The 20,694-nt window shown below is 41.2% G+C and overlaps 1 protein-coding gene across 4 annotated transcripts in view; it reads left to right on the forward strand.

The window, feature by feature from the left end:
• nphp4 (nephronophthisis 4) overlaps nt 1-20,694 on the forward strand; it is a 157,528-nt gene that overhangs the window by 4,928 nt on the left and 131,906 nt on the right. For all 4 annotated transcript variants that reach the window (XM_076741807.1, XM_076741806.1, XM_076741808.1 and 1 more), the window contains exons 3-4: nt 17,984-18,153; nt 18,566-18,630. In XM_076741807.1, coding sequence (XP_076597922.1) covers nt 17,984-18,153; nt 18,566-18,630 — 235 coding nt within the window. The remainder of the gene's footprint in view (nt 1-17,983; nt 18,154-18,565; nt 18,631-20,694) is intronic.

Consider the following 20,694-nt stretch of genomic DNA (forward strand, 5'->3'; position numbering starts at 1 on the left):
AGCGGTATTGACACACTTATGCGCAGTGTATGCACTGCTACCCTGCTACACAGTGAGCGAGTGGGCGTGTTGATGACATTGCACAGTGTGTAACTGCTTCATACTGTTTTCTGCTCGTCTGTATTTTGCTTTGCACTCTTTCGTTGATATTGATATCAATGCAAACCACACCATGTTTATTCCTGCTGTAGAGCTGGGGGTCTGTGGGGATTGACTCACTTTTGGAGCAAGCCTCAAGTGGCCATTCAAGGAACTGCAGTTGCTGGATCTTGGGTATTGGCGTCATTTTTCAGCCCTGGACGCTGCTGCTTGGGTGAAATACAGAACAGCAGCACTGCTGATGGAAGGTTTTTGGCATCTTGTTGCACAAGACTCAACATTTGAGGAGGTATTCCTGCTATTGCATGTCTTGAACTTTGACCCAGCTGAAAGATGCAGTCCAACTACTGTGTCTTCCAGAGGAGTTTCTTGTGAAATGGTAATGATTTGTGAACTGCAAAATGTACCCCTACGTACCCCTACGTAACCCTACGTACCCTTACTCGTAAACCTTGAGTATGTGTCTCCTGGCATCATGTTTACCATCTCTTCCAAATCATTTTCTTTTTTTGTACGAGATATCAGGGGAGCAGCTGGATATCTGTGTTCTCTCTCAATCGAACATCTGAAGGACTCTGTATGTCCCGGTTGGCGGCCAGTCACCCACTGTTTTATGATTGCGTCAGAGCACTGCTGAGCTCCTCTGCAGCTTGCAGTCGAAGATGCCTGATCTGCTTACAGTGTGAGCTGTTGTACAAGCTGTTTTGAGAAAGTCTTTTTAATGGAAAGAATACCATGAGCTGTAGCAGGCTGATAAATGCAGAGTGTTGCATAAGTCTTTTACAGAAACATCAATGAGTCACGGCTATGGCAATTTCCGATTTCCAGTTTTGTCACCATCTGTTTACTGTCCTTTCCTCTGCTTGATGTTCTTTTGATCGAACAATCTCTCACAGTGTACGGCCCTACTTTGATCCAACATAATAGTCATAGCCTGTATAAAAACCCACTTGGTATCCCAATAAGCGTCCTAATCCCATTATCCATCCAGGGTAATAATATAAACCACATCATATCCTATCAGGATGATAAAGTGGGCCTGGCCCTCTCTATGTCGTGCCGCAAGAGCTGCACCGGCTTTTTTATTGGATTTGGCCCGATGCACTCGTATTCATGCTGGTGTTTATGAGTGGCAAATTGCTGTTTGATATCCAAATAATGTCAGAGGGGGGATCCTCTCCTGAGTTACAGAAGCACAGTGAAAATTGCAAGGCCCCCACCTCCCCCCAGTCAGCCATGATGGATTGGTTTTAATATCGGCTGAAAAGCAAAGATGCGAAGTGATTAAAGAGAGAAAGAGAGAGCTCTTCCTAAATCTATTTTCTTGCTTTGTCTCTGCATTTCTTTCCTCCCCAGCACAGGCAAGATGTCTTGACAATGATGACGTCTGTTTCTTTGTGTGTGCTGCCACTTTACAAGCTGTTTTCGAGTTGTCAAATCTGACTTATTAAGCCTTTGTTTTGAAAGTAGCGTGCACGTTTCAGGATAGTTTGATAGGTTTGTCAATGCTTTTCGCTTCTCAAATCTCGTGAAAGCTGTGCTTATGTGTTGAATGCAGCAAATATAGTCCAATAGTGAGAAATCCTACTGAAAATTTAGGCCTTTAGTTGTCTATTTGCTTGGATGCATTATTGTTACATACCTGTGAACTAATATCCCTTTTTGTCTTTTTGATGTCTTTTTTTTTTTTTTACTATGGTACAAAGTCTGGTATGTCGTCAGTCACCCATACTTCCCTTAACCTTCTTCCCAGTTGCTCGTTTTCTCACTTAATCATTCAGCTTGTCAAGAGTTTTTCTTTTTTACAGGGTCGCTCTCCTTGCTGTACTCAGTCTAAGGTAGCGAAAGCTGTGGGCAGTAGAGGGCAATGTTGTGCTACAGACAGTGCAGATGAAGGAGTTGAGAGGCTGGAGGAGGCACAGAAAAATGTGCATCTTTCTGCATTGTCTCTCACCGTGATCACTCCATTTGAACTCCCTGTCTTCACAGGGAGCCAGTGGTTTCTTCTCATATGTGCAACATTATCAGGCCGACAGCTGGGCTTTGGAGAAAAGGCCACGTTTTGTTCCTGTCCGTGCAACCTCTGTTTTTCTAGGTCTCCAAATGCTGTTTGGCATGACTTAGGCAGCTCTGCACAGAATGAACCGGGAGTAACGCACACACACGCGCGCACACACGCATATTTTATTTCACTCCTTTTGTTCCTTCTCTCACCCTTAACCACATGTCTAAAGCCAACCCTTACGCTAACCCTCTAACCCTAGCCCTACCTTAAACTAAAGGGAGTAGCAGAACAAAGCAGAGTGGACTGTCATGGCTTGAGTCCCTATAGTGTGATGAAAACAATGCCCCTCACCACTGTAAGCACTAACGCATACACACACAGCCTTATTATATGACTTCAAAGCCCTGAAAAGCAGAAGACAGTGCTTCACCGATGGGAAAACATTTGAACATCAGTCATGCAATTCCTCTGCTTTTGTTTCTTGAATAGTTGCTCTTTAAAGAGCAAACTGGTTTCAAAGTGAAGAATCCCATATGGTTCAAACTTGGGTTTGGAGTAATGAATTCATGGCAGCAGTCACATTCATCATGTAAAGCATATGTTTCTCCTTAAAGCATACAATAAGTTGCCAAATTTAAGCTGTCAGCGCTGTAACGAAGCTTCAGTTAAAGCCTCCACCCCTCCCATTTTTGCCTTGCTCTGTGAAATGAGACACATACTCCAGAAAGGCTGGCTCAGCTGAAGGAAAACTCCTCTTTTGACTCATGTATATTTGTTGTGTGCTATACATACACAGTGTTTTGCAGTCTATTACGTATGACTGCACACATGATTCACATATATTCAAGCGTGTCCATTCAGCTGTCACATGGGATGAAGCTCTGCCCTTTTCTCCAGTGTTTAGAGTAAAGGTGAGATTATCTAACTCTCCTGTCAGCTCTTTATTTCACTCCAAAAGAAAAGAATAAACTGGAGGGAATGAATTAGGTTCTTCCCCTTCGACAAGTTTTTAGGAATCCCATCAAAGTTATCAGTTTTGGGGCTCTGTGATATGATACTACTGACATTCAAAGCAAGCAAAGACATGCATTTCAATGACATGAGAATGTAAATAAAGGTTGTGAAAACTGCCTTTCAAAGGGATTTTTAAGGTGCCATATCAGAATACTTTAAAATATGCTGTAAACACAGAGGTTACACACATAGGGGGCTTCTAGCTCTGCCTCCTCACTGGCACTGCTCATTGTTTTTCATATGTATCGGTACTCTTATTGATCCTCGTTTGTAATTCTCTAAATGAAAGAGGGACATTATCTGAAAGAAATAAACAGTTTTCATTGTGCAACAACTGTTGTGCATGCTCAGCATTTGCTGGATTTCCATTCAATTTATTCAAGATAGCCCACTCTTTTGCCCACACATTTGAACCTGTTGTAAACAGGACCACAATGTAGTTGCACGGTGCTTACAAACTTATCATTAGCAGATGGCTCGAAGGCTTTCTATTAATTGAATGAATGATGTTCAAGTACTGCTGGAAGCACTGACTGCCTTGGAGCAGTACCTTAGCTCTGACAAATCAGGAACTGGTACCAAAATTAAGACCAGCCCTTGGTACCATCCCTGCTCCCACCAGAAGTAAGTGTTTAACAGAGGAAAGAGTGACGGTAATCACATTAAAAAATGAATAGCAACAGTATGAAATCATGTGCAGAAATCATGCAATATTCGTGTTAATTACCCTGCACACCCACGATTCACCCACACAGGTGTTGTCTCTGCCTGATTAGACCTATTTTCAGTACTTAATCGGCATCTCTCCTATCCTGTGGTTGCACCTGTTATGGCAAGTCTCATTTACACTTATTGGTAAGTTGAAATCGGTGACCTCACGTCATTCCCAGCCTATCTCTGCACAACATCAACCTGAGCAGAGGTGCAGTTAGTCAAGTTGACTGACACCAACTTTGTGAGTGTGCAAAGCCTTTAAGCTCCAATGCGCATTCTTGACCTTGGAAATGTTAGCTTGACAAAGCAATTCAAACTCCAGCTCTGTTCGATATTTGTTGTTCAGAATCATATCTTGTGGTAGTTGAGGCAGGAAAAACAACTGGGGGGGGGTTTGACTCCTGATGTCAGTCATCCTGCAGTAAGAGAGACAGTAAAGCCACCGACTAGAGATGTGACCATGCACAATATATGGTGGTTTGAGGCTGTGCTATGCTCAAAATGCCAATGCTAACAAGCTCATGTTTAACAGGTATATTTTTTCACCATGTCTGCCATCTTAGTTTAGTGTATTAGCATGCTGATATTTCCTAATTAGTACTAAACTCAAAGTACAACTGAGGCTGATGGAGATGTTATTACTGAGTGAATTGAAGCCGTCACCTCATGATAGTGCCAGATGATAAGTCAGGGGATCACCAAAGTCCCTAAGATTTAAGCTCTGAGGATAATAAATTTCATGGTAATCCATTTCATAGTTGAGATATTTCAGTCTGGACAGAAGCGGCAGACTGACTGACCAGAGCGGACCAACATTATCATCCCTTACTCAAGGCTGTTATCGCAGTCATTTAGAAAACAGCCTTACACACTAGTTGTTTTTCTTTTAAGCAGGTTGTTAAAGCAATTTGGCAGAGTATTATTATTTTATTAAACCAACCCTTTATTAGGATAACTAAATAAATGTGTAACTGTGTGGGTGGTGTTTGCTGTAATGGTGCAATTATCACCTTTTGTTTTGCATGCATGGCTTGCACTTTGTAGCCTATGGGTTCTTCAACCTGTTGCTGTAGATTTACATAGCTGCCTTACCTGGGGAGGTTTGATAAAAAAAAGGGACTGATGAAGCGTATTTTTTTGTATGTGGAAAGATTCAGAGACCGTCAAACTGACATACACACATGCACACCACGGAGATCTGTTATTGACAGCAGTCTGCACTGCCTTACCGTGTATGTGTTCAGTTTAATTTCGAGATTTATGCATCACACCTGGTTTGTTAATGTTGGCTGTTTGAAGGCACATAGCTGTAATTATGCCGTCTGTCTGTAAACAGTCAGTTTTAAAGCAGAATGTTTTTTTTTTCATTAGCTGTGTGTTAAACAGCAGGTGATGTTAATTTGAACCAGGATATACATTTCTGCTCGGTGACGCAGTGGCCATCATACACAGCTGTATTTGCTGTGCTGTTATTGTCTTTTTCATACCATTATGATTGGTATGATGATTGGATATGATCAGTGTTTGGCAGTCTTCACTCCATTCAACATTGAGCTTCTTTCAGCGTTCTGTGCTGTGTACATGCACTATTTCTCATTCATTTCTTATTTTACATGCACATGTCAACAGGAAATTCTAAACATACCACCACTGTGGTAAATGTATTGGTGAATTTAAACCTTTCATATGAAGAACAAGAAATAGTAAAACTACCTTTGTTAGCCTTAAAGCCTTAAAGGATGAGGCTGGAAAGTTTTAGCTGTGTTGTCAAAGCCTGATATGTCTTATCAGTTTGTACCTTCGAGCTCGTGCATCGCTGTCCAAAACCTTTCCAACAATTTTAAAACACATCAGCGATCCACGCTGCTGCACTGGGTGACATGTTCCTTCATTCTCATCAGCATGGGTGCTATAGTTTATTTTGACTCAATTTCACATACGCCGTGCTGCTATAAATACTCACTAGTGCACCAAATGTGTATTAATCCAGCAGTTGAAAGTAGTTTCCAACAAAATGAAATGTTCATTTTTAGTAAGTAAGTAATGTCTTACGACAGTGCCTGGCTATTTTAGGAAATGAAACAGAGGGGTCTCATGGAGGCATTATTAAATAATTCCTTATATGAGGTGCACCTCTGCGATAGTTTACTGTGTGTGTGTGTGTGTGTGTGTGTGTGTGTGTGTGTGTGTATATGTTTATGTATATATATATGTATATATATAAGAACACATATAGACTAACTTGCCAGAAGTAACTCGATTTTGCATCAGAGGTGTTCATGATACAAACCATTTGTGAACTCCGGATTGACTCTATTCAGGATTTCGGCCAGCCGTCTGTCTGTGGACAAAAGCCAATAGCAATCCTTCCTCACGTGATTGATCATGTTTACATTCAGAGTGTGCACGGAGACGACAGGCTTTTCACAGACGAGTCCATGGTCAAGACAGTGAGAGAGGGAGAGCGTGTGGCAAAGAGGAGTTGACCAAATCAATGCACTGTGTGCAGCTCTACAGTGAAATAAGATTTTACCCATTTTAATTAATAAAAAAAAATCAATATGTAGTGGTCAATGTTGATATTGTGGTGGACTGCCACAAAAAAGTTGCTACATGAGAAACATTGATAGGGAAGTCAAAGTATTCATAGACAGACGGAGACATTGTTGGTTTTGGTCTTTTCATGAAATTTGTTGACAACATAACACCAGCCTTACCCTTTAACACACTGAACTGTGCTCCTGTATTAATGCCCACTAGCCCAAAATGGCCCCAAGCAGTCTTGTATCCCCTCTGTTGAACTGCTAACTGCTCAGATAAATGGTCAGCAGTAAAACACGAACCTATATTGAGTCTTGTTATGTTCTGTCTTCCATTCTTTATTTTCTTTTACAAGGCATGGCACTTCCTTCAGTAACTGTAGCAAGCCTATGAAACCCGCCTGTGTGAAAAGCCATATGATTGATGGACAAAGGAGCCGCTATGGCAGCACAGACAGGCCTTCAGCTTACCTCGGGGCTTAATTCCTTCTCCCAACTGGCATGCCACACTAAGAGATATACACTTCAATTATACATGGGGATGGTGGGGGTGCAGACTCTGCTGCCTTGCCTGAGAACTGATCAATATTTCAGCTCCAAGGGGACCAAACATCTAGCGGAGCAGCTGCTGCTTAACAGCTTTACACACTGGAGTGGCACACCCCATAATACACAGCTATATACTGTAGGCGTGTGTGTGTGTGTGTGTGTGTGTGTGTGTGTGTGTGTGTGTGTGTGTGTGTGTGTGTGTGTGTGTGTGTGTTTCTGTCTGTCTGGGAATTCAAGGACCACAACAGCTACTGGTGAGGTGACATTAGGGAGAGATGAGAGCCTCGAGGAGGTGTTAGGTGTGTGTGTGTGCGCTTGTCTGTGTGTGTGAGTGTGTATGAAACTTATTTCTATTGTGGATGGTGTGTATTGACTCAGTGCTTGACTCTTCTTCCTCCATCCATATCTCATTTCTCTTACCGTCACTCCCCTTTCTCCACACGCACACGCACGCCGGACACGAGAGCACACACACACACACACACACATACACATACACACACACACACTGAGCTTGTCCCTGTAATTCTGCTATCAGCTCTCCTGTGGGTCTGCATTGCCTGTGTGTGGGGTAGAGAGGGAAAGAGAGACAGAGACAGAGGGGAAGAAAGAGATTCTGTCTGTCTTGTACTTTGTTGTTCCAGGCTTTGACATGTCAATTCCAACTTTACCTTTTTGAATCTGAAGTCTGGCAGTGTTCCTCTGATCCTTTTATCATTGTATATTTCCTGCATTCCTTCCTCTTTTGTGATCCATCTCCAGCATTCACAGTCAGTGCTGGCGGTTTGTCTGTGAGGCATTTCAGACAGGATTTACAAAATGTCAGGAGACCAAAACCTGGGTGACAAACTAAGACTTTACCCAGTGAGCACTGAGATCTGTTTGTGGCAAAGCTGGGGATGTTGTGGAATGCTGGATCTTTAGATTCTGTTGGAGTCAAGGACAAGGCAGCGAACACCAGAGGCACTGAAACTAAAATCGAGGAACAGGAACTCAGGGAAAAGGTTATGGGAGTTGTGCTGATTAGGGGGTTTTCAATGTGTGTAGGCATTTATTATGGAAGCTGGAGTCGCTGTTGGTGCTGACAATAGGTTTGAACTGGAACTATGAGGAGAATGTCAGAATTACCACACTACTTCTGTTCTTTCATCTTATTCATCTCTCATCTGCTGCAGCCTAGCCTTGGCTATGATCCAGGGCATATTTCCTGTCAGGACACATGTAACTCAGAGTTGGCGCTCCCTCTGCTTACAGGACTGAAGTCAGTTTTCAACTTCATCTGTTACACCCGAGTCCATTTGGAGCCATTATCCATCTTTGTCAGTCTGCCTTCCCTGTATTGAATCTAGAGAGAAAGAGTTAGCTTGTTTTTCTCAGGTAATAACAAACAGGTGGCATTTGTATTGAAATACACAATTGATTTGTGAACTTTGCTGTCAGGCCTGGAGATTCACAGTCTTTAGAGGGATGCTACCTGAAGATTCTGGTGACTCCTCCCCAACATTTTCTAGCACTATCATCAGATCAAAACTCCCCCTTGACCAACACTTTGACTCATGTTGATATTGCAAAAATTAAGAGCAAGGACTCCTTAAAATGTCCACTTTTATCTTAAAGAAATCTCAAAGACTGATAGCCATGAAACTGAACATTTGTGCTCCTCAGGCAATAAACAGTTTCCTTTTTGGACACTCAACAAGCTTTCTTCTTGTGCCACCCTCAAGCCAAAATGTCAGTTTTTCCACCAATATTTCATTCCCACTAATCATCCATCAACTTAACTGGTAGGAAAGCTCTTAAGAGTTGTTGATTACGTTTCTCAGTGTAGGCTGAACACCTGGTTTTGCTCCTTCACAATTTAAGCTTTCCACCAATCAACAGCACAAGGACAAACATTTTCCTGCTTGACCTTGCTTGACCTTATTTTTAATGATTCTTCTTGGCTTGACAATGAGAGGACCCATATCATACGCTACAAAAGCCACAGAGTGACTCATGATTACGTTTTATGGGGGCAAATGGAACCAAAACACCGTTAAATTAAATGCCAGGAGTGTGTGGCATTGATGTCCCATTGATGTGTAATTGATGCTGCTGTGGTGTAGCAAGATGGTCAGCCGTGATACTGGTCACAGATCTAGTGCCGTGAGATAGTAGACATAGAGCCAGTGTAACAAGATAGATTTCAGACTTCAGGCTAGACTTCATTCAGTCAGACTCTTTGGTGATTAAAGATGAGGAGTTTTGTGATCTAAACATTTTGCCACTTGGCCTGAAAAGACCATGAGATGCGGTTGAAAGAGCTAGAAAAGCTTGTAAGCAGGCCTGCAGTTTTCACGCACTTTCATGCTCAATGAATGTGTTCTACTTTGCTTTGCTTGTGGATGCAGCACTGGAAATTTATCAATAACCTCTGTCTCACTTTTTTTTTTAAAAAAGGAATGTTTTTAATTGTGAGTATTGCAATATGCAAATCTGATGACACCCTGTGTACAATATGTCTACGGTAAAAACTTTTCCTGTGCAAGTACATTGAGTACAGTGTTTAAACTTCCTTGTTTGTGCATACATACAAAATTGATTCTGATTCTGAGTCAACACGTCCTCATACCTAAAGGACTGAATAGGCTGATTGCCAATGACTCTCTAAATGATGTATATGGCCATTCCCAAAGGACACATATGACCGTTGGAGAGTACCAGCAACAGGTGTGCTGGATGTTCGTTGAACTGGATATTCGTCATCACATGGTTAACGTAGTGAAATGGTCACAGTTTGTTGAGGTTTAGGCACCAAAACTACTTGGTTAGGTTTAGACAACAACTACGTAGTTTGGCCTAGGAAAAAGTCATGGGTTAAAATAAGAATGCTACTGTTTCGTATGTGACGTAGCTTAAGTACCTAAGTTCAAATAAGTCAATGTTGACTTTCAGTTTCACATGGGACACCAACAGCGCTATCATCCATCTATCTATCCCATCTTCTCCATATGTGGACTTTCTTGCTCTTTAGGCTACACCTGATGTCTTAGAATGCTCCTGTCATAATTACTACAGCCACGTGAGGTTGCAGCCTAGCAGAAAACAGAAATATAGACAAGTTATCTGAGGAGGCTGTACTGTACCTCTACCTACAAGTTTTCTTTATTGGTTACCATAATGTTTTTATTCTCTACCTTTTAAGTGTGGCTAATACCCACTAGGTCTGGTTATCATCAGAAATTTTGATCTAAATCAGGAACTATCAGATCAAACAGTGAGTAAACAAAAAAAAAACTGACATTCAATGCCAACTTTTGATACTTTTTCAGTTCTTGGTGCTATGGTCACATATTGGTCAGCACCAAAAAATATTGAGGTTCAACTGGACATGTGCAGGGCCGGTATCCTAATCTACAACGAAATAAAATGTTGGTCACTTTTAAATAACTTCACTTGCTGTTTTCTGTAGTCTAAATAGCCTCAAATGGAGATTTTTTAAAAATGAGAATCACTGCTGGATGAAAGTCCTCACTAGATAGAAATCGCATCACTGTCACCCTCATTCCTTGGAGGGACTCCACATAATTGGGCTGTTTTTCCAGTAATTGCTGCCGTCCTTTCATCTTTGGCTGATAAATCAGCTTTTCTCTGTCCTCCACCTGTTCTTTTTCTTTTTTTCCTCTGTTTTATCTTTATGACAACTTTAATATCAAACAGTTTTTTTTTTTTTTTTACGTCAGCCACATTGCTCGCCTCAGGGGACACAGCACTCACTGCCTCCATTAATACAGTCTAAACTTTTTTTTCCTCACACCAGTCACTCAGGTGGTAGACCTTTTCTGTCTTCAACTTCTCAATCAGCTCCATTTTCACAAGCTACCTCCTCCACTTTGACATCGCGGCTCATGCAAAATGGCTCTCCTTATACAAAACATAAAGGTTAGGGGGTGCATTTTTACAAGGATCCAAAGCAAGAAATCAGATCTGCTGCGTGGTTTGCACTGCTGTTCAGTATAGTGATATTTTTCTTTGTGCAAAATGAGATCACTTTTATGGACATATGAGTGATTGAGACTCTAAAGATACAGTAAAATGGCAATGTTTTATCGAATAGATGAGGAATACGAAGTATAGATCTTCACCACTCAGTTCCTAGCAGCTGAGACCTGACTTTTCATGTTAAAAGTTTTCTGTTTGGGAGGTGGTTTTATTTTAGCCCCAAACAAGCGGTAGTGACTGACATATCTGTGCCCTTAATGCCCTCTTGTCTTGCCACAGAAGCAGTTGCTATTGGACCAAAATAAAGTGCAGATTTAAATTTTAAGAGTTATTTCTAAATCTAAATTTAAAGCGACCGGTTTGTCTGTGTCAATCCCATTCACTCGTGTTTTTTTTTTTTTTTTTTCATTCATTTGTTGTGGCAATTTATCTGTTGCTATTTTTCTGTGCCTGGCAGGGGATGATGACGCCTCCATTCTTAATCCCACCTACAAAGCTAAGATGTGAAAAAAATGAAAGATTGTTGCGGTGATTCATAGGTCTGACTTTTGCCAGGCTCAAATAATACTCAGACTAATTGGGACTTATTTTTGGAATTCATTTCAATGATTTTACATTGATTCATGTATTGCTATTTTGTTTGTTAATTGGTGGCTGTTTGCCATTTTCGCTCTGTTTGGGATTATTTATCCTCCAGTCTAATTCAGAATGGTGTTGACGGCTTAGTTTCTTTCTGGATCGGGTCTGTTTTGCGTAGGTTTTCCTCAGGTCAGTTTCACATCAGGTCCAACATATTTTGAAGCTTGTTCAAAGTCTATTCGATTCAGCTGCCACGCATATGCATACTCAGTCCTATCTGTGAACCTGTGACATTTTTGACCGGAAAGAACCCTGGGGCCTCCATTGCTGTCATTTTCTTTTCCTCTCTATCATCCACACCACCATCTCTCATCTCTTCCTGTGCTGGTGACAGTTATAAAATTTCACACTGAGAGGATTTGTGATGCTGGTACCCACTGCTTCTGTGCCTGTCAAATGACTTACTGTATCTCTCTCTCTCGCTCTCTCTTCCTCTCCTTTCCTTGGCCTCTCTCTCCCCCCTCCACTTCAAGGCGTTGGCTATTCTGCCAAAACCAGTATCAGAGTGTTACAGCCAAGAAATTTCCTGTGTGCATGTGCTCGCTTAGCTTAGCTTCATAGGACTTCATTAGCTGAGCCATGGCTTTGAGTTTTTGCCTTTTACGACAAAGTCCCAGGGTGAAGGGACATGCTATATAATAAATGCAGTAGTTATACAGCAGGAGCTCACAGTTGGATGTACATTTATACAATGCATTAAAGTCTGATTGTGTATGCATCTGCTTTTTTCAATGCGGTATGAACAGCTTTTATCCATTTTAGATACACATGCACATACAGTCACAAGCTTTCATACATGCATAACGTGAATAGTTAGAACAGGCATGCAGACATGTGGAGCCAGTCTATTACCTAAGTCCCAGGTAGCTGACACTAGTGCTCCCCGCCGCCCAAGCAGCATGTTGAATAAATGGAAATGCCCTGTTCGCTTTTCTTTTGGGAAGCCTCCGGGAGTCAAACAACAGGGCCCTGTCAATTACACTCCAGTTGCTCTGGACCTCTCTATGCAAAACCAGTGTCCATTTGCAGCCTCTTTGTTTTGTGCAATGCCTGTGATTCCTCCCTTCAGTGCTTGCCCAGTTGCCCACAAGTCGAGCATTTGAATGACCACCTCGAGAGAACAGGGGGAATTAGGCGCATCTTTTACGCTCTGATAGCACTATAAGAGGTTCATAATTGCTTGTTTAGCACCAGCAGTCAGTAATAGGACTCTATGAAGCTATTACACAAGTTTTTGTTCATATTTTCTAAATGCAAGTTCCTGATTAAGGATGTAATACAGTTTCTGTTATCACTTTTCAGTAGTCACTAAGTCAGCTTTATGTTTTAGTGTAGCACTAACCCAGCTGTAAAACCAACTATAGGAATGAATATGTTTTAAGTTGTCCATTGATAACTCGGAGAGTAACTAAAGCTGTCAAAAGTATTGATGTTTTGATACCTTTTCTCTTCCCTGTGTTTAAAACAATATGATCTCTGTTCATTCTACATTTGATTGTATCAGAAGTACTCAAGCTGTATAAAAACAGGTTGACAATCAAGGAATATGACAAAGAATGTGTCAACCAACAAGGTACGGAAAACATTTAAGAATAGCAATAATAAAGTTAATTACTATGAACATTCAATCACAAATGTGTTGGTGTGTGTTTAGTGACTTTTTCTGTCCTCAATCCACATGTTTGCATGCACTACACAGTATGAGGCATAGGTTGGATACACATGTACACATTTATATTTGTGATTGTAATTCGATGCAGTCATAACTGTCATTCATTTCCCTCGCTCTCTCTTTTCTACATTGCTCCCTCGCGCTATCATTCGCCTCTTTCCTGTCATAGTTAAGTTCTCTGTCACCCACAAAGGGCGCTCAATGAAACCTCCAGAAGATGCAGACAGGCAGGCTGTTGCTAGTGACAGGGACTTCAAGCTACATGCCTTTGTGCTGATGATGTTTTAATATCACCCCATTGCCATTAGCCCCTCTTTGCTCAAGATGTGTGTGTGTGTTTGTGGGGAGCGTGGTGGGGGTTGGATATTTACCCCTGTGAGAATCGATTACTGCTTTGTTGACAGTTGCTGCACAGTCTAACCTCTCATTAGGTCCGACATATGCTGCGCCTGGCATTGCTGCAAATGCAAGCTGTTTTCTCAATGACATCTCCCAGTGCTACTGTGGCTTTGGGAGGAAGCAGGATCTCAGAACAGTGCCTCAACGTAGAGTTCCGAGGAAAAATTGTAGTGCATTTTGTTGGTCTGGAAATGGTAGAAATTTGGAGCTTTAGTCAGGCAAACTGAGGTAAGCGTCAGTGTGGAGTATTTGAATGTGAGAACAAAAATGTTCCCATAGCTCAGGGTGTAACAGTATGTAAATCAGAATTCACATTTCACTTTTTCTCCAAATCCCTTAATTCACTCAAAGATTTGCAAATATCAATCAGTTATATACTGTAAAACAAAACAAAACTCAATTGACTGCTGGCCTTGCCTCATTTCCTGTTAGCACAAAACATTACATTACATTCACATTCATTATTTGCAGCGCTGCCAGAACTATATGCAATAGAGCTCAGTAAACGTAGCAGACTGTGTGGTTTTCAAACACACTGTGTGTTTCTACAGGACAGAAACAGCTCTGGAAATACTGTCCTTGTGGTGTTATTGTGTTAATACTTAATCACAAGGTACTTTTGGCTCCATCTTTATTTCTACCCAGTTTTTTAAACTATGCTCATTCAGATTTTCTCTGGCATACACAAAATGAGACATGACTAAAATGGAATCTCTAACAAAACTTGAGAAAAGATGAGACGCACAAGGTGCTGCTGTTAAAGCTCTCGTCACAACTCATGCATATGATGATGTTCTCAAGAGTCATTCAGCCTTTTTCATATACTCAGACTGAATGCACGGTGGAGCAAAATCCTTCTTAGAAATGTGCCAGGTTTACATAATAAGAACAAAACAACTCAATAAAACAAGCAATAACAACAAATCTAAAAAAAAAATCTGTTACCTTGCCTTGTACTTGGGGGCATGGACTAGATTATTAACAGATATTTCACATACATAGTTACTGAATGTCCTCTGGAAAAAAGACCAAGCATGTCCATAGAAATTATTGCTGTGGACCGGACCCTAAATCAATAGTTTCATAATAAAGTGACTGTACATACAATTTACTAAATCAAAAAGTGTATGCTCCTGTGGCTTAGAGGTTTACCGCCGACCATTAAACTCAATGTTACATGTCTCTCTCCCTCATTTCCTGTTATCTCTCTGCTGTAGCTGTGTAATAAAGGCATAGAATACCCACAAAAGTAATAATAATAAAAAGTGAATTTAGTATTGAGTTACTGGCCATAGACTGGAAGCCTTCTACTGTGCTGAACAAGAGATCAACATAGCAAGAGCAGAATTGCCTACATAACAGAGCATAACAAATGATGGCAAAGCAGTGTGGACGAGAGAACAGTGAGGCTTCTTTTTATCAGATCAATAGTGAGAACAGGAGCATAGCAGTAAACACAACCACTTGAAGCTGAAGATAATAATGCCTTTGGCCTTCTTGCCACTTGCATAACTGCACATTTGACGCACTTTGTTGGCTATGCAACCAACTCAGTCAATACCGTTGGTCGAAGATGAAGAACCACCTCTGCTCTGAGGCAGGATCTAAACACAGGTCGGCGAAGAAGTCTCCAGCCGTCAATTTGTATTGGAAAAAGACATAAAAGCATGCTGTACCATCACGGGGAAGCTGTACAAATGAGCTCATGTACCTGAGATAAATTTAGGTAGAAATATTTATTCAGAACACTTGACACTATTTTATCCTTCGTTCAGCTTGTCTGTCCCAAAATATTCATAAGCGCTCATCGTTGTTTTCTCCAGTATCGACTACATCCTTTGAAAAGCTGAATTATTACAAATTGAGCTTGGGAGATTTTTGTTCTTTGGGGACAGCGTGTTTATTTATTTATATTTTCCCGAGATTGGAACGGAATGCATTTGGAGGCGTATCAAAGCAGTGAGGCAGATGAAAAAGGAATTCTACCTTTGAATTGGAAATCCGTCATGAACAGTGTCCACGTTTGGATAGCTCTGAGGCTGGGGACTACGTCTTTGACCACAATGCAAATTCTGCATTATCACAGGGGTAGCAAACTTGGGTGAACATGATAGAAATAATAGACCCCCCCCCGCTGCCCCCCAGGCTCTTGTTTATACTGCTTGGGATAGGTTCAAGAGAAGTTCATTCAAAGATGTAGCTTTGATTTGGGAGTTAAGGTTGGAGGAAAATAAATAAATAAACCGAGTGAAAGTAAAGTTTTTGCTCCATGAATACTGAATGACATGCATCTTGGGATGGGGGATATTTTTACTTTCTCAGCTCAGCCCATGTCTGCTGCTGCTGCTGCTAGAGTATCTGTCTGAATTCCAGCTCAGCATGCACACAGAATGAATGCTGAGTCCATGAGAAATGTGCATTTCCATTATTGAGAAATTAGTCAAATGTCAGATTAGGACATCGATAATTAATATTTCAAAATGACTTTCTATTTTCCCATTCCGCTGAAAGCTCAGCAGTAAAAACATCCTCACAAATTCAGATCATCTGTGTTCAGTTACCAGTTACTCATCCCATTCTCTCTCATTGGCCTCTGCTGACAAAGTTAATGTTCAATGATTGCCACCTTCATCTCAGCAGTGGCGCCGGTTTGTTAGCTGTTTTGTGAATCTCGACATTGTCGTCGGCGAGGCAAAGTCCAATGAATATATGAAAACAAGCAAGCAGATAAGTAAAACAAACCATAGTGTCAAGAGTATCTTCCTCCTGCCATGTTATGCATTTGTATTCAGCAATGTTTGGATTTGAAAAAACTAGTAATTTAAACTCACCTTGCATAGAGATAAGACTGATGTGGCCGAAATAGGAATGCCTCCAAGGTTCTGAATTTGAATGCACGGCTCTGTGGTGGCTGATAGCTGGGTCTAAAGATGAGCAGGCTCTGCCACAGTGGGCTGGGAGAAATTGACTCTGTATTTCAAGGTAGCTCATGTCTACTTATGCCATTTTTTTCTGTTGACACTGTCATGTTCTTCTTTATGGTTTTGAAAAATAACAGGCTTTATTGTGCTTGGGGACCAATGTATCAGAGAGAATTTGTGGGTCTCTTTATCATATTGAGGACTGTGTGCATATAAATCAGTGTGGCTCTGCTGTAGGTAGCCCATTATTTCCATTTTGAATGGCAGATCAGAGTCTGCGAACAATTGCATCTACCTGGCACAGACTACAAACAGGCTCCCAAAAGGCTTGGCTGTCTTCCTCTGAACTTGTGTAAAAATAGCGAGGTCAAACCCCCCACATAATCCTAAAGAGTCTCCTAACCAGGGGGACATACCGGCCTCTTGATGTGGGATTTTTGGTGTCACATCCTCACCAAGGATATCAGGCATTCTTGTCAACCCAGGATGTTTGGCTCATTCCTTTTAGAGGCCTGCAATGTGGAAATTGACCCCAGTGTGTCAAATGTATATGTCATTTCCCCAAAGTGATTGTCAACATGCTGTTATTAGCCATTATTATGATTAGTGCCATATAACTCATCTTGAGTTTCTTTCTGTCATATGTCGTCCCTGTCTTGCACTGCACATGCAAAGTGTGGAGAAAGCATATCTCCCATCTACCAGTTCATTCCTGTGATGCTAAGATGGTATATACCTAGACCTGGGTCCATGATTTCCTTAGAAGACATGATCCTCTGCTTACTTAAACAGCTTATATATGTTGTTGCTGGATTGTAGTATTTTCCGTAACCACTGGAAAATATAGAAGAGAGATTTGTTAAATGAAGGCATTAAGATCCCTTGCTTGCCAAGTATTTGCTCATTATTGTCTCATCATGTTAAATGGGTTGGGGGATCTACTAGTTTTCATCTGTTCTTTTGTGTGATACACAAAGCACCATGCAGACACACTCACACACTTACACACAGATTACTTATGATGATAGTAGAGTACATTTTTCAAAGAACTTTGAGCCAAGCCATTAAAATTGCATGACAGAGCGATGTCACAGTAATACCTCCAGGAACAGTCCTGTATCTACCTGTGTGTTGTTATCCATAACGTGCCATAGATTTGCGGTCTAGTAGTGTTTATAGTTATCAGTTAGTTTTTTTTCGTGAGCTCCTTCTGACTCCACAGAACATATATATTCACATTAAAAGCATTTAAGCGCAGCACGACCTACTGCAAGTCACCAGAATTTGCTTTCTCGAACACAAACTGGATCGGACCTAAAATGCAACAATGCTAAATTTTAAGTTTCTTGAGTCAACATCACAGACGCTGGCATTAGCTAAAATCCAGGCTGCATTGCTGCATGTAGGATTGATAATCTTTCTTCTCTCCATGTGTTATATGGTTCTATAGGTCCTGTACTTCCATACGTCCCTGCGGTTGCCCAGCACGGTAGTGGTTCTGGAGCTGGTGTCCTTGTCACCGAGGCCAGACAGCTCCCAGCATGCCCTGGGGCGAGGCTTCACTCTCCTGGAGCTTTTTACCAACAGACCAGAAGCTCAAGCTACTGATGGGGACAGAAGGTGATTAGCCCATATTTAATTATACCAGCCAGGCATTAATGAGGTTTCTCATGGGGAGATGGTTGAAGGACAGGTATGTTTGTGGTGAAGGGGTTGCTGCATGAATGTCATCCAGGGGCTGCCAGCTTATTTGGTCTAGTATGTATACTTATACCTGTTAAACCTTTTGCAACAATAACATGTAGCTCAGCTGTAGTAATTTGACATTTTTTTCTGTGTACATAACTACAGTACTCTGTTGTCAGCTGTTAGGATTGGTGGCCAGGAGATAGTTTGATTGACAGACACGAGTTTTAAACAAAAAATTAAATGTTGCTAGCATAACTATAGATACACATTTCTGTTATGTGGGTACCTGTAGCGGCTCCCTTCGTTGAGTCAGTCATTCAGGTTGGCTTCATTTATCTCCCAGGCTGAACCTACACCATGGATCACCCAGAAGCCTCCTCCATCCCCTGTTGAAGGACACTGCTGACTGTAAGGACGTTTTTTATATACTATGTTTTGCAAGTATGTATTAGGTCTATTCACTTAAAAGCTTTGTAGAAGCTGAGAGGGCCACAGTACATGTATGTTGAGGTCAGTAACAACCTGTGTTTTTTGAAGTGTTACCATTGACAACCACAGCATCTGCAGCTACACATGTCAATGCTGTTAACAATTAAAGCTGCAGTGCCACTTTGCCATGTTATAGCAAGCTGAGCCGAACAGTGATTCACTTACACTTCATACAGTCTGAAGGGAGGGATTATGTCATCCGGTGTAACCTTTGAAGACTCTCATCCAATATGGACAATCTCTGCTGTGGCAGTTTAGCTTGGCAGAGAATGAATGTATATTAATACAAAGTAAAATGATCAGGTATCAGAGTGCTGGCTTAAGTATCAGAGTGATGGCTTATGCTAAAATAAAGTGGACTGAATAGCAAAACATTTGACTTACCTAACCCAGATCAACTGGCACCACCATCCTAAAACCTTGCCGACTTGGAAAAACTCCCAGCACAGACCTTATGAGGAAAAACAAAATGAATACTGCAACTCAAGAAAAGATACCCCCAGTGTGCAGTAGGCACTGCGAGAAATCAATATAATGAGCGGTGTAATGGGCAATGAAATGTGAGGACGAAAACATAAGATGAGAAAAACATAATTAGCAAGAAGATAGGACACCAGCAGTCAGTGTGTGGATCCACCACAATGTGAGATAGCACCAAGAAAGGTTCTCTATCGAGTATGTCTGAAAAGAACAGTCAGCTGTCAAGTAAGGTCAGACCATTAAGTGTCTTATTGACCATTAAGTCCTCCATATCTCCTTTTAAGGCCAGTTGTGGTTGTTTTTCTTTAAGAATGTGGATGTGGAAGTCGTGTCCAAAGTGATTGCACTCTCCATGACAGCTACCAATTACATATATAGAAGATAATGAATAAAGTTATTACTTATGATTGAATGAATTAATACAAATGTGGATCTTCTTGCTGGAAGTTGACAGTTCGATTATTATTCTGGCTTCGGGTGTAGGTTGTTTTGGGGAATTCGCAGCCATTGAATGGATTATCTGTGAATATTAGACTAACATCGGTTTAGCAGCTGAGAACAAATCTTCTTGAATTATTGAGTTAGCTACTGAAGCGCAGAGCTGGTCTAGATATGTCCTCGCTTGGCCTAAAAACCAAAGCTATGAATTACAAAACACTGTAGTGCCTCACAGTATGAATAACACTGTGCCCAGTGAGAGCCAGAGTTCCTGTCTTGGCTATCATGTCACATGAATATTAGAAAACCTTCTCTCAAACGGACTTTTATGCTCGCTGAATTATTAACCACATGCCTGTTGTTTAGTGAAACGCTGCTATTTTGTTTTAAGGGCCATATTGCTGCCACTCTCGCTGTTGCTCTTTCATGGTCAGAACCCTTTTCCATTTCTTTATATCACTTTTACTCTCATCCACTGTGACAGAGACACATCGTCCCTGTGTCTGCTGCTTGATGTGTGGAGCATTTTGAGTGTGAATTTGTGGAGTGAAACAAATATCTCAAACCGTTTTATGCTGGAGTGAAATAAGTACATTTCTTTATAGCGGTCATTCACGTCTGATTGTGTGAAAGAATTCTAATGAGAAAACATGCCCTGGAGGCTGACATTATTTTTATTCTTCCTTCATTATAAATTCTACATAATTCAGTTTCCCCAACTTTGTTTTTGAAAATGCTGTAGCTGGGGATAGAAGAATAATATCTTCATACTTCTTGGGGTGTCGCAAATGAAGTTGAGGTTAAAAGTTGAATTGAATAAAAGTGAATGAATTTAAACTATAAATGGATGCATTTCCACGTCTGCCATATTAAAGGGTTAGCAAGGATCACACGCCATCATCATTACAATGGGATGGGCTTCCTTATAGTCATAAAACAAGCTGCTGGCTCAAGGTATAGACCTAAAACGGACACAGACGGCGGTTGTGGGGTGGTTCAGTTTATACTACACATGGTGTCTGCATACATGGAGGTGTTCACATGTTTGAATGGCAAATATTATCT

Source organism: Chaetodon auriga, chromosome 10 (genome assembly GCF_051107435.1).
Source record: "Chaetodon auriga isolate fChaAug3 chromosome 10, fChaAug3.hap1, whole genome shotgun sequence".
In the NCBI taxonomy this organism is placed as follows: domain Eukaryota; kingdom Metazoa; phylum Chordata; class Actinopteri; order Chaetodontiformes; family Chaetodontidae; genus Chaetodon; species Chaetodon auriga.